We start from the raw sequence: 16,751 nt of genomic DNA on the forward strand, positions 1-16,751 counted from the left end.
AGTGCTGGCTGCAGTATAGCAGGATACTTAACTAAGGGCATGCTGGATCTAGGATAGTGCATCTGCTTGTGGGTCATTTGCAGTCAAGTATGTTACCATCAGCTGCTGCGAGAAAAAAAATGTTTAACTTTCAATCATCTTAAGTAGGAATATTGTGGATGTAGCCTGAGATATCTGTAGGGAAGAAATACTACTATCACCTAATAATGGTGTTGCTGCTATTCTGTCCAATCGATTCAAGGAACTGCAGACTTTGCGCTCTTGTAAATTATATCACAACTAAAAATATAAAGGTTTTTTAGGTTGCCAAAGGTTGATTCCATCTGGGACTTGTGCTCTTAAGAAGCAATAGGGTGGAAATTAATAAAGTGAAATCTTGAGTGCTATAATTTCAAATCTCTCTCGTAATTCTCCTAAATTTTTTAGTATGAGAAACTATGCAATTTTCCCATCTGAAAACTTGCTACACTATATCATACCCCTTTCCACTAGAAAACAAGTTACCAATGCTTGCATTTTAAAAAATGCAGAACACATACTGTATAAGTGCTATATGCAAGAAAAGTTCTTGTATTTTTATGGGTGTTCTCTGTGGGAAATTCTAATTTTTTTCTGTCATCAGGGGAAATAGAAATTTACTACTGAATTATTTTTCATTTGGCAGCCAAAGTAGAAGGTGAACCGAAGTACTAACATGAATACTTTGTCAGTGTAGATTTTTTTCATGGTAGCATCAGAAGTACTTGTGTTCACGTTTGGAGTGCCTTTAACTGGAACTTTGGTGCACACAATTATTTTGTACAACAATGGGAAGTTACTCAGGAGGCAAGTAGAAGGTGTTCTCCCACAAGTGGAGCCGCGTCTCGATTGGTTTGCTGAAATGGTGATGTTTTGTGTTCAGGAAGGCGCAAAGGAGTTTGCAGCTGCCCTGACGGCGGAGCGCATCAAGACCCCGCCCAAGCGCCCCGGCGGCCGCCGGAGGGGACGGCTCCCCAACAACACCAGCAGGCCCAGCACGCCCACCATCAACGTTCTGGAGTCCAAGGACACGGACAGCGATCGAGAGGCTGGCACTGAAACCGGCGGGGAAAACAACGATAAAGAGGAAGAAGAAAAGAAAGACGAAACATCCAGTTCCTCTGGTAAGGCTGGTCAGTGCGGCTTATTCCATGAGCTGCGGTGCTTGAGAGGATGGAACAAAACCAAAACCACAAAAAAACCAATGCAACAAAACCAACAGAAAGCCAAAACAAGTTGAGGCGAACAATCCTTGAAAATGTGTGTTTAGAATGTATAGAACTAAGTGAAAAGACAGAATAATAGTATGAATTTAATCAACCTGTAAGAGAATGTCTGTATTGTCTCAGTTTATGTGTAGGTCATTAATTTAAGTAGCTACTGTTAGCTTCCGCAAGAGGCATGTGAAAAGTGCTTGTTTTTTCTGGCACTTAGGAAACTGCAACAAAAAACCTGGGTTTTTTTTTAACTGCAGTTAATGATTTGAAATTGTGAAGGGTAATGTAAATTTTAATATGTAGTCTTATTCTCAAATATTTATTATAGAAGCAAATTCTAGGTGTCAAACACCAATAAAGATGAAGCCAAATATTGAGCCTCCAGAGAACGTGGAATGGAGTGGTGCAGAAGCTTCAATGTTTAGAGTTCTTATTGGCACCTACTATGACAACTTTTGTGCAATTGCCAGACTGATTGGGACCAAAACGTGCAGACAGGTAAGAAGGGAAGCTACTTGCTAAGAGTCATAGCGATTTACTTTTAAAGCTAAAGTATACAAATACTAGTATTGATTACTAAAAAGGAAAAGTAATTAATTTTCTTGGTTTTCCCAAGAATGCTATGGTTCAGAATTCATACCACAAATACATAAAAGTTAGTTTTAAAACTGTTTTTAAGTTAAATTTACAGGAGGTTTAAATTAGAGTATCAGTTCTTAAATGACAAAAATAATCAACTTTAAATATATTGAAAAGAGACTATGACTGGATATAATCTGTAAGTTGTTGGTTGGAGGAAATCATACTAACTTAGAATATGAGCAACTTTGTACTAGTGAGAGATTTATCGTGGATGTGTTATGGTATCTCTTGTTAGGTGTATGAGTTTAGAGTAAAGGAATCTAGTATTATTGCACCAGTCCCTGCTGAAGATGTTGATACTCCTCCCAGAAAGAAGAAAAGGAAACACAGGTAAATCTGTTACTAAATACCCTTAGCATAACAATAAACTGGAGATACAGGGGATCAGAACAGAAAATGTTTTGGAGGAAAAGTTGTGCAGCTCTTCTTTTGCTTCCAAAACCAAAAGTTGCAGCAATTAAAAAAAATGGTGTATTAGTTTTAGACAAAATCTTACTGCATTGGCAACTATAGCCTTCCTCATTTCTTTTGCTTTCCTTTCTTTTTAAGCTCTTTAACAGCCAGCTTCCTGTAGGTGTATTGATGCAAGTAGTCGAAACTATGTTTAGATTAGAAATCACCTATGCATCTTGTTGCAACATTCAAGATAGTGTGGTATAATTATTTTTTACAGCAATAAACATTAAATTCAGAAGTGTTTCACTAGGATTGAGTAATGATTATATGGTATTTTAAAATTAAAACTTATGTTTTTTTAAATGGTAAGGTGTATTCTAGCAAGCTTCAGATAGCAAGCAAGTAGGATTGCCTTTTTTTTTAGGAGAAACTATCCCTTTGTAGCACCCCAGTTGCATTAGCACCTAGAACACCAACTTAAGAACCAGGTTAACGAGTTGTTATTTGAAGTGAAGCTGCAGTGAAGAACAGAATTATGCTTTTCTGGAGCCACAATGATTATTTGACACAATTTATGTTGAAATTGCAAAACTTGGTGGCTACTGTCTGTCAGTGAAATGCATTTTTCTTTGAGAATTCTGAGGTTTGGAGAATGCAGCTCTACACTGATTATTTTTATTCTGAGAGATAAGAACATAGGCGATTAAAAGCTGACTGAAAATTAGCAAAAACATTTCTTTAGCAAGAAATAAGTACACTTTTCCCCATATAATTTACTATTTCTCCCTTTAACTTCCCTTATTTTCCCTCAAGTTTATCCTTCCAGTTCTTCTCCCATCAATTCTTCTTGCTTCTGTCTTAACTTGTCTATTTATTATTTCCAGGCCTAGTGAAATTCCTGAACTGGTTAAATGATCCTGTAGACATGGAGTAGAGTATTTTTGCTTTGTAGCATAGACGCAGGCAACGTGAGTTGGGAAAAGATTGAGTGAGCATCTGGAAAAGATTTTGTTCTCAGCAAAAGCTATTGATTTTAATGCTCTTGGCACAGTTTTCAAGTGTTTGGGCATTTGGTGGGCTTGGCCGTTTAAATTTAGATTATTAGCCACGATGCAAGTTTGGAATATGTAGCTGAGAATTAGCTTGCTGTCAGATTCACACAAATTGCTGTAAAAATGGTGCCACTACATCTATTCAAAAGAGCAGCTAAAAGGATCAAACAGATTTTTGCAGCTGAAATGGATTGTATGATTACCAGACTGACATTGTTTTGGAGGACTTCTCAGACTTTTTTTTGTTTAGGAGGTTTTTTTTTTTTTTTCCCCAAGTAAATGAAAGCACACTCCATTGCATGGGGTTTCTTGACTTCATTTGTTTTTTTATTAGTTGCCAATATAAAAACTTTATTGGTAGTGATTTAGTTTTGAAATGCCCTTTACTTCTTTAAATTCTCATTGAAGGAAGGACATAATTTTACAAATACAATGTCCCAGAATATGTGTCAATCAAGCTGTCTCCATTCTTCTGTGGCAGTAGCCTTTTTAAAAAGGAAAGCAGTTTAGCCTGCCTACATCCTGCTGTAATTTGAGCACTCTGAAGATCTCCCACAACCAGCAATCTGGAAATCTTCCTCTTTTTCTTATCTTTATTTTAGTTGAGTTTACTCACTCTTAGAGTTGGAGCCAGGAAGGCCCTTCTTTTCCTTTTGCCCTTTTCTATTGCAAGGCTCTTACCTGTCTGCATGTTTTCCATGTGTGTGTGTGGCTTTGAGCTAAAGCAGCATCACCAGAGAGAAAAGCTGCAGCAAAAGGCTGCTTTTGCTGGCCTCTTATAACTGGTTTGAGAGCAGATAAAGTCTTTTCTTGCAAGACTTTGCCTATTTCCCATATCATCTTGGTGCCTTATGGGTGTACTGAGCTGGGAAGACTGCACCCCTCTTGGATAATGAAATGTCTTGTCTCCCTCCTTCCTGTGTCATTTTTGTTAAGATAGCTGTAATAAAGCTAACCAGTGGGAGAAGACAGCTTCTAATATAGTTGCTTTTTGGAGAACCAGTGTCAGAGCCTGGCCTGTATATCAGATTAACCTGTTATTTTGAGAAAACTGCCTTGACGAGAAGTGAGTACTTTGCATAGAAGCCAGTAAAAAATCTTAGTGAAGAAAGAATTCTGAAAAGCAGGAGTGTATGCTGGAGGGAGAGTGTACTTCAGTACTGTACATTCTTTCATGTGTTTTTTTTCTTCCATTGCTAGGAGCTGAGTTGAATTTGCTTTAATTAATTAGCACTCCTTCCTCTATTTTGGTACTGGTTTTAAGGCCATCTAAAGCTGCTTCTTTATTTTGATTTTCTTCTTCTACCTCATCCCCTATTCAGAGGCCACTTAGTAATTTTATTTAAAAGTATTTTATTTTTCCCCCTCCTTTCTTAGTTTCCTCCTGTACCTACCTTCTGCTAGACTGCTGTTCACTGCATGTGTTTGAATAGATTATGTAGTTCTGCCAAGAGTTCAGGATGCCTTTTTGTAGGGATTTAAAGTCTCACTGTTATCAGGCAAAAGGTGCAGCTGAGGCATTGGCACAGATGAGATGTGCTACCTGGTTGGAAGGCTGAGTCTTGGAGTGGTGGGGAGGCTGTGGATAAGATGATCTGGGAGACTGAAGTCTTTGAGTGATGCCAGAAAATCAAACACTGCAAAGATTCAACTACATATTGACAGATTTGACATGTATTTTGAATTTTTAGTGCTCTTTTTTGATAGCAGAGTATCCTTGTGCAAAACGCGAAATGCTGGAGCAGCTTCTTCCAAAGAGTGTTTTTAGTGTCAGGCTGGCTGACACTGCTGCTGCCTAAAACCACTGGCAAAGTTTACAAGTCTAGTAGGTTGTTAGGAGAGAAGAACAATATCTTTGACAGCTGCTGTTGTGATGCTCCTGGAAACACTTGTTTTCTAAGTTGCCTGTCCTGCAGATGTCAGCAGCCAGATGCACAAATCCACCAGCTTGCTTGGAAACTTGCTATGCAGTTTCCAGCTGGTTTTTTTTAATGAAGCTTCAAGTTGCTTTTTCAACTTTATCTTTTCCTTGCCTTTGTTTCCTGCTGCATGGGACCAGGTCTTGCCTTTTGCTTCTGTTTGAGATGGCAGATTTATATAGGGCAGATACAAATATGACTCTGCCTTTAGTATGGTGCTTGCCCAGGCTCCAGTTTTGTGCACTAACCAGAACTTGAGTGTTTTGTGGCAGTTTTTGGAAGTTACAAGGCAGTGAATGTACTATTGGATTGTGCCGGTCAAAACTCCTGTCGAGTTGGTCAGTGTTGGCAGCCTGATTCCTGTTGCCTTGTCATTCCCCACAGCTCTGCTGCCACTGTGTGTCTCCAGCCCCCTCTCCCTCCTGTGGCACCAGTCTCTCCAGAAGAGGGGCAGAGCAGATGGATGCCTTTCCCATTATGACCACCACCTGTAGTTTTCCTTCTGCTTTGACTTGTTACTATTAATGCTTTGTTGATGTGTATGCACATTTGTGTGCATTTAAAGTATTAGGATAGTGCTTACCTTAGGAGAAAAAGTGAAGCTAATTGCTAATGAAAGAGTATTTTAAGAAGTCTGGCCACAGAATGCTTTTAAGGGTTTGCTGTGCTAGTAGGTTCTTATTATCTTGGGGTGACAGACAAGTTTCTGTGAAAGACTTGTTCAAAAATATGGTATGTTACATTTTCCAAACACCAGGTAGACAAGAAAGAAAGTAGTTTGGTGTGCATTAGAGCAATTTAAGTCAAAATTGCACTCCTTTCAGGCATGTGGGAAGTGTCTTCTTGCAGAGTCAGTGTCTCATAATTCATAAATATATGTTGGTAGCCTTTTCTTCTAGAGCGAATCACTCTTAATAGGAATTTCATCTATTTATTACAGTACTCTGTGATGCTGGGCTTCTTCCTTCCTCTCAATCTTAGTTACTTGGACAAATCTGCTTTTGTGGGTTTCTAACTTGTATGGACTCATTCAGTGCTTGTAAGAAAATTGGTTGTTGAGTTAAATCTCACAGTTAGGCTGTAGAAGGGCAATTTTGTAGAGAATCTTATTTATCTGAAGCTGTTGGAGGGTGCTGCACACCATTTGGTTGAAGTAAAAGCTGCTATGCTTTTATGAAAGAAGTAGCAGTGAAAAAGTCCTATTTAAGTAGTTACAATGGGAGATATTTTTTCAGAGTGCAAACTTCTGAGGAGTGTTGCATTCAGTGAAAGGCAAAATAGCTTTTGTAGGTGTTCTGTGCTGGGGATCTTTTAGTACCTGTGTCATGAGTGTTTTGGGCAGCTCAGTAAATCTGCAGGGAAAATGAGATTGTTGATGCGGCTGGCAATGTATTTTTTGGCCAGGGAATGAGGCTTCTCCCATATTGTCTTCATGTTGTTACATGATATACTAAGGAAGTCCAAGAAGTATAAACTTTGAAAATCCTTAGTCTAATTTTTTTGTTATGTGTGTTCACTATATACAAGTGGTAACTAAAATGCATAGAATTGAAGAAAAAAATAAAACAGTTGATTTCTTCTTTAATTTTAAGGCTACTGAAATTAAAAGTCTAGTTTTTCTTTTGGTACTAAATGTCCAGATAGATGTTTTTGCTTGATTGTTTCTGACACACTGTTTTATGGAATAGCTGACATTCCCTGGCCAAAGAACTTGCAATCTGAAATGGATACAAAATGAAGGGGTAAATGTAACTCGCAAGAACTTTCAAATATAGTGAATGCTAACCAAAAAGCATGTTACTCTTAAAAATTAACCACAGAAAAGCCACAAACACAAATAATAAAATCCACCACACAACAAGAGCACCACTTCTGGCAAAGGGTGTGCTTGGCTGAGCTACCTGAGAAAGGGGACACCGAAGGAAAAGTGTAAGGACATGAGAGAAAGGAGTGTAGGCTTTGAAGCAGAATGGGAAAGGCTCAGTGCAGCACCACCAGCCAGGACAACTGGGGACAAGTGTCCAGCCAGAAGGAATACTGAGGTCCCATCAGTGTGGCTGTGCCAGGCAGGCACTGTCTCCTGTCAAGTACTTGGAGCTCCTCAGGTGAAGGGTGGGACCTGGCTGTGATCTGTAAGCGACAGCCAGAGTGGTGCTGGGGCTGAGTCCTGTGGAGCAAACAGCTGTCCCATTTCGACCCCCTGTTTAGGAGGTGTGTCCCTCCAGATCTGCAACTTGGTATCCTTCTTTCACTGCTACTCAGCTCCAGCAGCCTGCTCTTGGCAGGGTTTCCTTCAAGGGCATCTGAATTTAAGCATCTCTGCGCTGGGCTGGGTGGGGACTGCTCATCTGTGCAATCCTGGGACTAGAGGAACGGTGTGGGGAGTGGGGGGAGCAGCCTGCACAGCTCTGATCTGGTCAAGCCCTAGGCTGGGACAGGGTGATTCTGCTGCAGCCTCTCTGACTCGTGTGCGGTTAGCAGGTGTTCCTGTCTCCAGAAACTTTCCCATCTTGAGTCAAGTGTGGGTGCAAATGCAGCTGCCTTTCCCAGCCCACTGCAGGAGGAGTTCCTGTCAACCTTCTTGTTTGTTTTGTGTTTTTGCAGGTTGTGGGCTGCTCATTGCAGAAAGATACAGCTGAAAAAGGGTTAGCATCTTTCCATTCAATTTATGTCCTGAACTTTTAAGATTCTACTATTGCTTTTTTTTTGTTTTGGTTGTTTGTGGGGGGGGCTGGTTATTTGGTTTTTTTTTTAATGTTAGGCCATTATGTATGTTCTGTGGGGAGCTAGAAATTTTAGGGGAACGAAAATTAAAAACGTAAAATCTTGCTTACACATATTGTAGGGACAAAAGGTGCTCTTTGGTTTGCATAGCTGGAAGAGCTCTGTATAATTCCATAAAAAGGAAAGGAGGCTGAGTTTACTATCTTTCCAGTATGGCTTCACTGAAGCACTGGTAAAAATGGTATAAAGGATAGGAGCTGCAGTAAAAAGTGCTTTTTTTTTTTTTTTTTGGTAAGCCAGCTTAATTTAGAAATAGTTCTCTGAAAAGTTATTGAGAATAGTTGGGACTTCTAGCAACATAAATAATTGATCAGTTTGTCTCTCTCATTTTTTGTTGCTGATTGTTAACTTGAGCATTTTTACAAATTTACAAACTCAGGAGTATTAATAGCAAATATAATTTACATAGCACCAAATTCTCCTAGCTACTGTATAGGTAATGTTCTAGACTTGTCCCTGGTAGTTCCTTTCTTCCCTAGAAGCCTTCAGCATTGTCTGTACTGGAAAATTGACTTGGGAAAGCACAGTGGTATAGTAATAATAATAATGGGATTACATTGCCAGTGTTACCTGTTTCAAAGTTGACTGTTGTTCCACATTAAAAATTGCTTTCAGTATTTAAGCAAATTTACTTTGCTGAATAATATCAGTGCTATTCCAAAACATGTTCAGACAGGAAATTACACCATTGTAGTTTCATTTCTCAGTTTTCCACATAAACAGCTTTCAGCTCTGAATACTCAAAGCAGCTGAGCAATGGCAGAACGAGATGCACTAGGAAGGCAGCTAATGGTGTATAACACCTCACTAATGTTACAGTTCTGGTTTTGTGTCTTTTGGGTTTTTAACCCCACTTGTTGTGGGTTTGGGTTTTTTGTTCATATTTGGGCTTTCTTAGTTAAATGACTGAAAGGGAATTTCTGCCTTAGACTGAGAGGAACTGTATATTGTTTGTTTGCAACTTTCAACTTTACAAAATGTTGCTATTTTTATTCAGATGGGTCATCGAATCACGTTTACAACTATCAGCCATGTGATCACCCACGTCAGCCTTGTGATAGCTCATGTCCATGTGTAATTGCTCAAAACTTCTGTGAGAAGTTTTGTCAATGCAGCTCAGAATGTAAGTAAAACATTTAAAACACTTAAAAGTTATCTATAAACTTCTCTCACTATCTCACCATCTGTACAACCAGTCTGTCCATGCTGCAGGCAGTTACAGGAGCAGCAAATTGTGTCCAACAGTGTGAGCATGTTCAGTTTAATTTGGCCCTTGTAACTGGCCATTGCATGAAATCAGAAGCAGCCTTCAGACCTAAAATTGAGAGTTATTCAAATACTCCTGAATTTCCTATGCAGATATCAGTGGCTGTGTTACCAATATTCTGATATGCTATAATCTGCACAGTTTAATTTTACACTGTATTTTTTCATACTTGCTGTTTTTCTTTTCTACACATTCCTTTGTAGGCCAAAATCGTTTTCCTGGGTGTCGCTGTAAAGCACAATGCAACACCAAGCAGTGCCCCTGTTACCTGGCTGTCCGTGAGTGTGATCCTGACCTCTGCCTGACTTGTGGAGCAGCTGACCACTGGGACAGCAAAAATGTTTCTTGCAAGAACTGCAGCATTCAGAGAGGATCCAAAAAAGTATGTCCAGTTATACAACTGCGTGTCTATTGCCTGGGTTTTGAGGTGTTCTTATATTTTCAAGCCAGAGAATGGAATTTCTTTGCCTTCATGCTGTCCAAGTGGAAAAGAAAACAAAAAACCAAACAATACAGCAAGGAAAGGAGTTGCCACTTGCTCATGTGCTGCTGTTAAGTCTATCTACATTTTGTCACGTACCAATTAGTATTTTCTGTGCAGCATGGCAGCAGAATATCTCCTTTTCCCCATCAGGCTTTGCTTCGTAATTGCAAATAGGCTGCTGTTTTAAAGACCTCAGCAATCTTTCCTCAGATCAGCATAAAGAAGTTTATCCCAGAGTCTATAAGCTGTTTCTTTCTTCAGTTGTTGATTCTAAGGTATAAACTTGTGTACAGTCTACTAAAGTTTTGAAAGCCTGTTCAGTTCTGGCAAATAAATTAATAAGCCAAAGTTTATTTCTATTCTGTAACATCTTCTCACAGAATAGTTGATTACTGAGATAGTGAGTAGTGGGCTTCTGTCTGCAAACCTTTTGAGGCTGAAATCTTTAGTAAATTAATTTTTATGTAACCTCCTCATTTCATGGTGTCTTGGGGTGATTAAACCAAAATTTTCAGTAGCTTTCAAAAAGTTGGTCAATTTTCTTTTATATACATCTTCTGATCAACAAGGTGTAACTTCAATGTGTGTTTGATCATTAGAAGACTCTGGATTTGTCTGCACTCCTGGAGTCCCAACTTATACATTTCTCTAAGTGATACAACTAAGTGATACAAAACAAAATGAAAAAAAAAAATCCCTGAAGTCAAGTCTAAGCCAGGCATATCAAAACTTCTTGTTTTTTCTATTCCACAGCACTTACTGTTGGCACCTTCAGATGTGGCAGGCTGGGGAATTTTTATCAAAGATCCTGTACAGAAGAATGAATTCATCTCTGAATACTGTGGTGAGGTAAGGATGGAGAAGACTGGATATGAGCTTAATTGGTATAGTTATGCATTGACAGGGATCGACCATGGGATGCCATTGTCTGTAACCTGGTATCACGTTCAGACAGAGCCATGTGGCTGGCTAAGTGTCACAGGCTGCAACTGCTGTCACAGGCTCAGACCCCAGGAGCTACACAATTGGAATGTCACAAAAATTTTGGAACAGGTTCTTGTGAGAAGGAGAGGCTGGAATGTCCTTTTTATCTTAGATGGAATTTCAGTTCAGACATGCTTGGAATTTGGTGGCAAATTATTTAGTATAGTACTGAAAGTCAGTAGGAGCTTTCGCTAAGCTGTATTCTATAGCAATAAAACCTGAGTCTGGTATGCAGTCCTGATTTTGAGAGGAGAAGCAATTCTTGCTTTTCTTCTGCTCTGAAAGAGTTTATTTATGCTAAAAGCAAAGCATGGATGTTTGGCAAGTGCAGAATGCTTGCTGAAAACTACACTTTGTTTGGGAATACTTCGAATCCTAGAGAATATAAAAAACTCCCACCTGTCTTTCAAAAGGCTGGGAGGGGTTGACATTAAGTTGCTGTGGTTACACAATGTAAAGAGTTCTTCTCTCTTTTACAAATGGTGCTTCTTTCAGATTATTTCTCAGGATGAGGCAGACAGAAGAGGAAAAGTGTACGACAAATACATGTGCAGCTTTCTGTTTAACTTGAATAATGGTATGTATGCACTAATTGCAACCCTTGGCAGTACCAGTAAAGTATGTATGCTTAGCATTTTGTTCAGCCCTGTTCTTCTACAGACAGCAGGTAACAATGAGCATTTTTTTTCACACCTTTCCCTATCAGTGTGTGGATTCATCCTGTTGATAGTTAGTCTTTGGGGTTTTTTCTCTAAATGTTCATCAGCTAGATGTAGTGATGGATCCTGTTGCACAAGCAACTGTACAAGAGGAGTAGAACTTCATGGAATAAAATTATGTGCAGACATTAAGTAGACTAAAGAATGTAAAAGGCTTGCCAGGTGTTGTCTGAAGTAATTTTACTGAATTAAATCAGCAGTATGTTATGATGGGAATTGTGTTGGGAAAAAAAGCCACATACAGATATGTGGTATGTGGCTGCTGCCATTAGAAGAGAAAAATACAGACTGCACTATGTCAAGCATAAAATACTAGAAAATAGTTGAAATGAGGAAAAAAACCTGCTGCTTTATGTCAGTGTTGACTTAGCATATTTACAGAGCTTGTCCTTGTGGAATAAAGGTAGAGAAGCTTCAATGAGAAGCTAAGGTGCCACTGTTCCACTGTGGCAGGAGGTAAAGGAACAGCAGAGTTCAGCTGTTGTAGGGTGGTGGGCCAGCTCTTCCATGGGGCAAGTTCTGCAGATATCTTCTTCAGCTGCTAAGATCCAAGCACACTAGGTATTAAACTCAAAAATGTGTTCGTAGGTGACCCATCCATCATTTGTGGGATTTGTTGTTTTTTCCACTCCCCTAGATTTTGTGGTTGATGCAACACGCAAGGGCAACAAAATTAGATTTGCAAACCATTCAGTAAATCCCAACTGCTATGCAAAAGGTAAGTTTCTCATTTACTTGCTTTTCATCAATGTATGAAATACTGTGACATATTTCTTTAGCATGCATTTTATCAGTATTTGTACTAACATACCTAATTTCTTTTAAAACAGTTATGATGGTTAATGGTGATCACAGAATAGGAATATTTGCTAAAAGAGCCATTCAGACTGGTGAAGAACTGTTCTTTGACTACAGGTGGGTAGATGGATTTCAGATGGAATTAGCTTGCAGTATCTGTGCAGCTCAGAGTTATGCCTGGCCCCTGCAGCCTCAGGTCTCAGCAGCTGAGAAGCAGCTCTCCCCACATTGGTTTTGTTAAGCCAGATGCCATAGCAAGACTGATTGCAGCAATGCAGCTCGTTAAGAGCCTGCAAGCCTGGAAAAGCAGCTCATATAAAGCAAAGTGTAGTGACAAATGGGGACAGACTTTCTGTGGTTGGGTTACCTAGGTATCAGTACAAGTTAACTCCCCCCTCATTCAGAAATAGGCAAGCATTTCAGAGAATGAAATTTCAGAATTACTACAAACAAGTGCTTGCTAAGAATGTGTCCTTATTTCCTCTACAATCATCCTACTTGGCAAAAAGCAAGCTGTCCAGTGGCAATACTGTGTAGGTCAGCCTGGAGAGATGCAGTTGCTTTCCAGTCCTGAAAATGAACTTCAGGACTGGGAGATTCAAGGTAAAAAAGTATGGAATTTTAATGATTTGTCTCCTCTTGATCAAACACTTCTGAAAGTAGTTTCTTGAATGGGTCAGCAGTGCTATTCACCTGCAAATTCACACAAGGAAGAAACACCCCAGCTGTTGAAGAAACGATGGGAAATCTGAGTATTCCAGGCTGTGGTGTCATTCTGTCAGGATAATGAAACTGAAATGTTCCATGACACTACTTCTTTGTGATTTTGATTGGTTTTTTTTTTTAATTTCAGATATAGCCAAGCTGATGCCCTTAAGTATGTGGGCATTGAAAGAGAAATGGAAATCCCTTGACACCAGCTACCTCTTCTTTTAAACAAACAGCTGCCTTATCTTCAGGAATTTCTAGTACTGTGGGCAATTTTAGAAAAATAAAAATGATGCAATTTGAAATTCTGTATTTGCAAAGTACTGTAACAGTAATTTATAGTAACAAATTTTAAAAAAACCAACTTTTTATTGCCTTCTCACCAGCTGCAAAGTGTTTTGTACCTATGAACTTTTGCAATAATGTGGTGTGGTACATTTTTCAACCTTGAATAAAGGATACTTGAACTTCTTCATTTTTACTGGAATCGAGTTGAAATTTTGTGTCAGCCCCTTGAGAAAGCAATGTGAATTGAAACTAACTTCTGTGCAAAGGCCGCTCCATACTTTTCTCCTGTTACTTTGGGTCACCTTTATTAACAGTGTAAAGATGGAAACAGTGTAGATGTCAGTCGGGTGATTGTGGTGCTGCAGTGCCTAAGTGAGACAAGCGGGGTCTTGCAGCTTCTCAGCTCCCTCAGCATGCAGTTACATCCCTGCTCTCTGGAGTAATGGCTGCAGCCCAGAAACTCCTACAATTGCCAGAATAGCTGTGATTTCTGTGACAAACGCTACTTTCAAGGCGAAACTGTGGTAAAGGTGCCCTCACTGTGGCTTGTCTGAAGCAACAAACTGAATGATGAACACATATATTAAAAGGTTAAGAGATGCAGAAGGGAAATGTGTAAATTTCATTGAGAAACATTTAGATTGCAGCTAGATGTCTGTACAGGGCTACCACATTTCTTGCTAGTGGATTGTGAACTCTGCAGCCTCTTGTGGAGTAGAACACAATGCTCTGGGCAAATCAACTGGAGTGAGAGGGCAGGCACAGGGTGGCATTATTGCCAAACTGAGTCCATGAAATCCTGTCCACGGTGACCATTTACCTGCTGCACTGAGGGGGTTCTAAGCCTGGGGCTGAATTCAGCTCTTCCTGCTTCCACACTCCACGTAGAGCCCGCCGCCTTGGTAGTGGCTCAAGTAAGAACTAGGAGTTCATAAGGAAAAGAACAGTTCAAAAGTAAAAACCTGATTTTCTCCCTGCTCAGGTAGAGCACAGTTCTTGATCTGAAGGATGCACAGTACACAAAGCACTGCTTTAACCAGCCAAGGGCTTTGAAGGTGATTTCTGGACATCCAACTAAGAAAGGAGTTCAGGCTGCTTCTTTGTCATCATAGCACACAGATCCTGCCAAACAAATCTATTAGCCCTGAACTTTCTGCAAGAAGGGTTTACAAAGCCAAACCAGCATCTTAGGGAAAAAAAAAATAAAATTAAGCGACATCACCAGCTCCATTCTTCTGAACTTCCAAAAGCAACTGTGAGCAGCAAGATGCTTCTATTGCCCCTAATGGCAGTCTTTAGCTCTTTCAGAAAAGAAATACCAAAAATACAAAATCTCAAGTGCAGATGACACCCCTCCCTTCTAGTACTGCTCAGGTTTTGTTTTTAACCCAGAGTTCAACTGTAACCATTAGTTTCTGTCAAGAGAAACATTAGTAACAACCTGGCTTTTTTTCCTGCGAAAAGAAACTAAATAAAATCACAGTTTGCATACAGGGTAAAATGGCTACAGACGTTCTTTCCACGATCAAGATGAGAAAATATAGATTACCAAAAGTGAAACCTGTGAGGATGGCAGCGTTTTGCTTGTAGCATATGGAAAGCCAATACTAATTTCATTAAATGTTGTGAGAAGAATGGAATGAGGCCTGTTCAATTAAGGTATGTGTAGTAACACTTGAAAGTATTTTAATTCCCATTCCAGGCTGCATTTAATGGGAATTGCTCTTCAGGAACACACTCAATTTTCTGCTCCAGTCAAAGAAATGGGCAGCCTAAACCTCCTTTATTCTAGGCAGCATTTATGCAAGTGTGATGCACTTTTATAGCACAATGAGCAATGTTAAAACAGGCTCCAATTTCAGATGACCAAGCATTGCCACATACATTCTGAGTATTTTCTGTTCTGCATATCTTTTGAAATCATCACAAATTTATTTTCGAAGTGCAGACATTTCCTCTTCAAAAAGAAATAACATGCACAGATAATGATATAGACAGTATCTTCAGAGAAGAAAATGTTCTTAACGCACCAGAAAATGGGGAGGAAAAGCAAAACGAATTCCTAATAGCTTTCATAACCATTATACCTTTTATTTACATTTAGAAAGATAATTCATGAAACTTAAAACAATAAAACCAAATGCAACTTGTACAGAAATCTTTTAATTTGTTTTTATTATTTATCACACATTAAAAAATGAAACACACTATACAAATGGTTTTTCATAGCAGATTACACATGGGTCCATTCAGACTCGCTCTCCAAGTGCTGCCAACATGTATAAGTGCTGCCAGTGATGGCAGCTGTTTATCATATAGCCAATGTATTGATTTAAATGCAGTAGCATGCAACCCTTAAATGAGAAGGGTCTGATTCCTTTCTGTTCTTAAATTAGGTTAAATGGCATTGGTGTCCATATTTACATACTTGAAATGTATCAATCCTGAGCAGTTCTGATGTAAATCTGAGACTGGCTGATGGAGTCCTGGTCTCAGTCATTAAAAAGGGAGGTCCAAATGGCAGCAGGGTGGCTGCTATGAAGTTCTGTCGCTTTCATTCTTTCCATCACATACCTACTTGCCGAGTGTCACACAGTCAGGTAATTGCTAATAAAAATGCTAAGCCAAGTAACTGTAGGTGTCCTTCTCACCATCTACACGTTCCAAGTACTCCTTCTCAATGAGGATGTCGATGCATTTCTGTGGGAGGAACAGATCAGAGGTAAGCTGTGGGACATGGGCATAAAAGCCCTCTCTGGGGTTGCTCCAAACTTTGATTTTGACCCCCGAGGGAGTTCCCTGCCAAACAGAAGACAGGAATAGGCAAAGGATGCAAACCACAGCAGTTCACTCTTCTCTTTCTGACCACATCCAAGCAGAAGGCTTTGCTAATCCACTAAACTGAATTACACTTACTGGATGCCATTCCAGGGGTGTGACTGGGAGATCATCAGTATGTTGAGCAACTTCATAGTAAGACAGCAAATAAAGAATTACACCAAGATGCAGAGTTTGTGTAAGGTCAAGAAAGAGAGCAGCAGCAGTGAGGAGCTGTGTCACTGCCAGCACTGGCAGTGCCAGTTTATGCAACTGCTCTCACTGTCTGTCCTTTGCCTCATCTACCCATTGGTTGTGGATATAAAAACTGCTGGTGAGCTCACTAAAACAAACTGATGAAGAAATTAATATACATGAATTCATAATATAATCAATATAATTATGAGTAAATAATTAAATACAATGCCCCCTTCCCCAACATTTTTACTGTAAAGGAAAGCAGGAAACTTTTATCGTGCTAATCCCAGGGCTGACTGTTGTTCCACAACTAGGAAAGAAGGAACAAAAGGAAAACCTGGAACAAGGGCAATGGTAAGCTGATACTGATGTCAAAAGATGCAATCCAGCTACTATTTTACCACCACTGCCAACAATGTGAAACATGGAGAGTACCCTAAAAGAAGTGCAGTATTTCTGG

The 16,751-nt window shown here is 39.5% G+C and overlaps 2 protein-coding genes across 8 annotated transcripts in view; one reads left to right on the plus strand and one right to left on the minus strand.

Moving 5' to 3' along the window:
• The window catches only part of EZH2 (enhancer of zeste 2 polycomb repressive complex 2 subunit), a 50,946-nt gene extending 37,471 nt beyond the window's left edge, over nt 1-13,475 (plus strand). For all 7 annotated transcript variants that reach the window (XM_030265284.3, XM_072925174.1, XM_072925176.1 and 4 more), the window contains 11 exons: nt 902-1,142; nt 1,564-1,733; nt 2,113-2,207; nt 7,849-7,889; nt 9,026-9,151; nt 9,499-9,677; nt 10,533-10,628; nt 11,259-11,340; nt 12,120-12,200; nt 12,313-12,397; nt 13,134-13,475. In XM_030265284.3, coding sequence (XP_030121144.1) covers nt 902-1,142; nt 1,564-1,733; nt 2,113-2,207; nt 7,849-7,889; nt 9,026-9,151; nt 9,499-9,677; nt 10,533-10,628; nt 11,259-11,340; nt 12,120-12,200; nt 12,313-12,397; nt 13,134-13,194 — 1,257 coding nt within the window. In that variant the 3' untranslated portion in view covers nt 13,195-13,475. The remainder of the gene's footprint in view (nt 1-901; nt 1,143-1,563; nt 1,734-2,112; nt 2,208-7,848; nt 7,890-9,025; nt 9,152-9,498; nt 9,678-10,532; nt 10,629-11,258; nt 11,341-12,119; nt 12,201-12,312; nt 12,398-13,133) is intronic.
• A 1,867-nt stretch (nt 13,476-15,342) lies between these two features.
• CUL1 (cullin 1) overlaps nt 15,343-16,751 on the minus strand; it is a 53,030-nt gene continuing 51,621 nt past the window's right edge. Inside the window, exon 22 of the mRNA XM_030265288.4 lies at nt 15,343-15,976. Within this exon, the coding sequence (XP_030121148.1) occupies nt 15,896-15,976 (81 nt within the window). The 3' untranslated portion in view covers nt 15,343-15,895. The remainder of the gene's footprint in view (nt 15,977-16,751) is intronic.

This window comes from Taeniopygia guttata, chromosome 2 (genome assembly GCF_048771995.1).
Source record: "Taeniopygia guttata chromosome 2, bTaeGut7.mat, whole genome shotgun sequence".
Lineage (NCBI taxonomy): Eukaryota > Metazoa > Chordata > Aves > Passeriformes > Estrildidae > Taeniopygia > Taeniopygia guttata.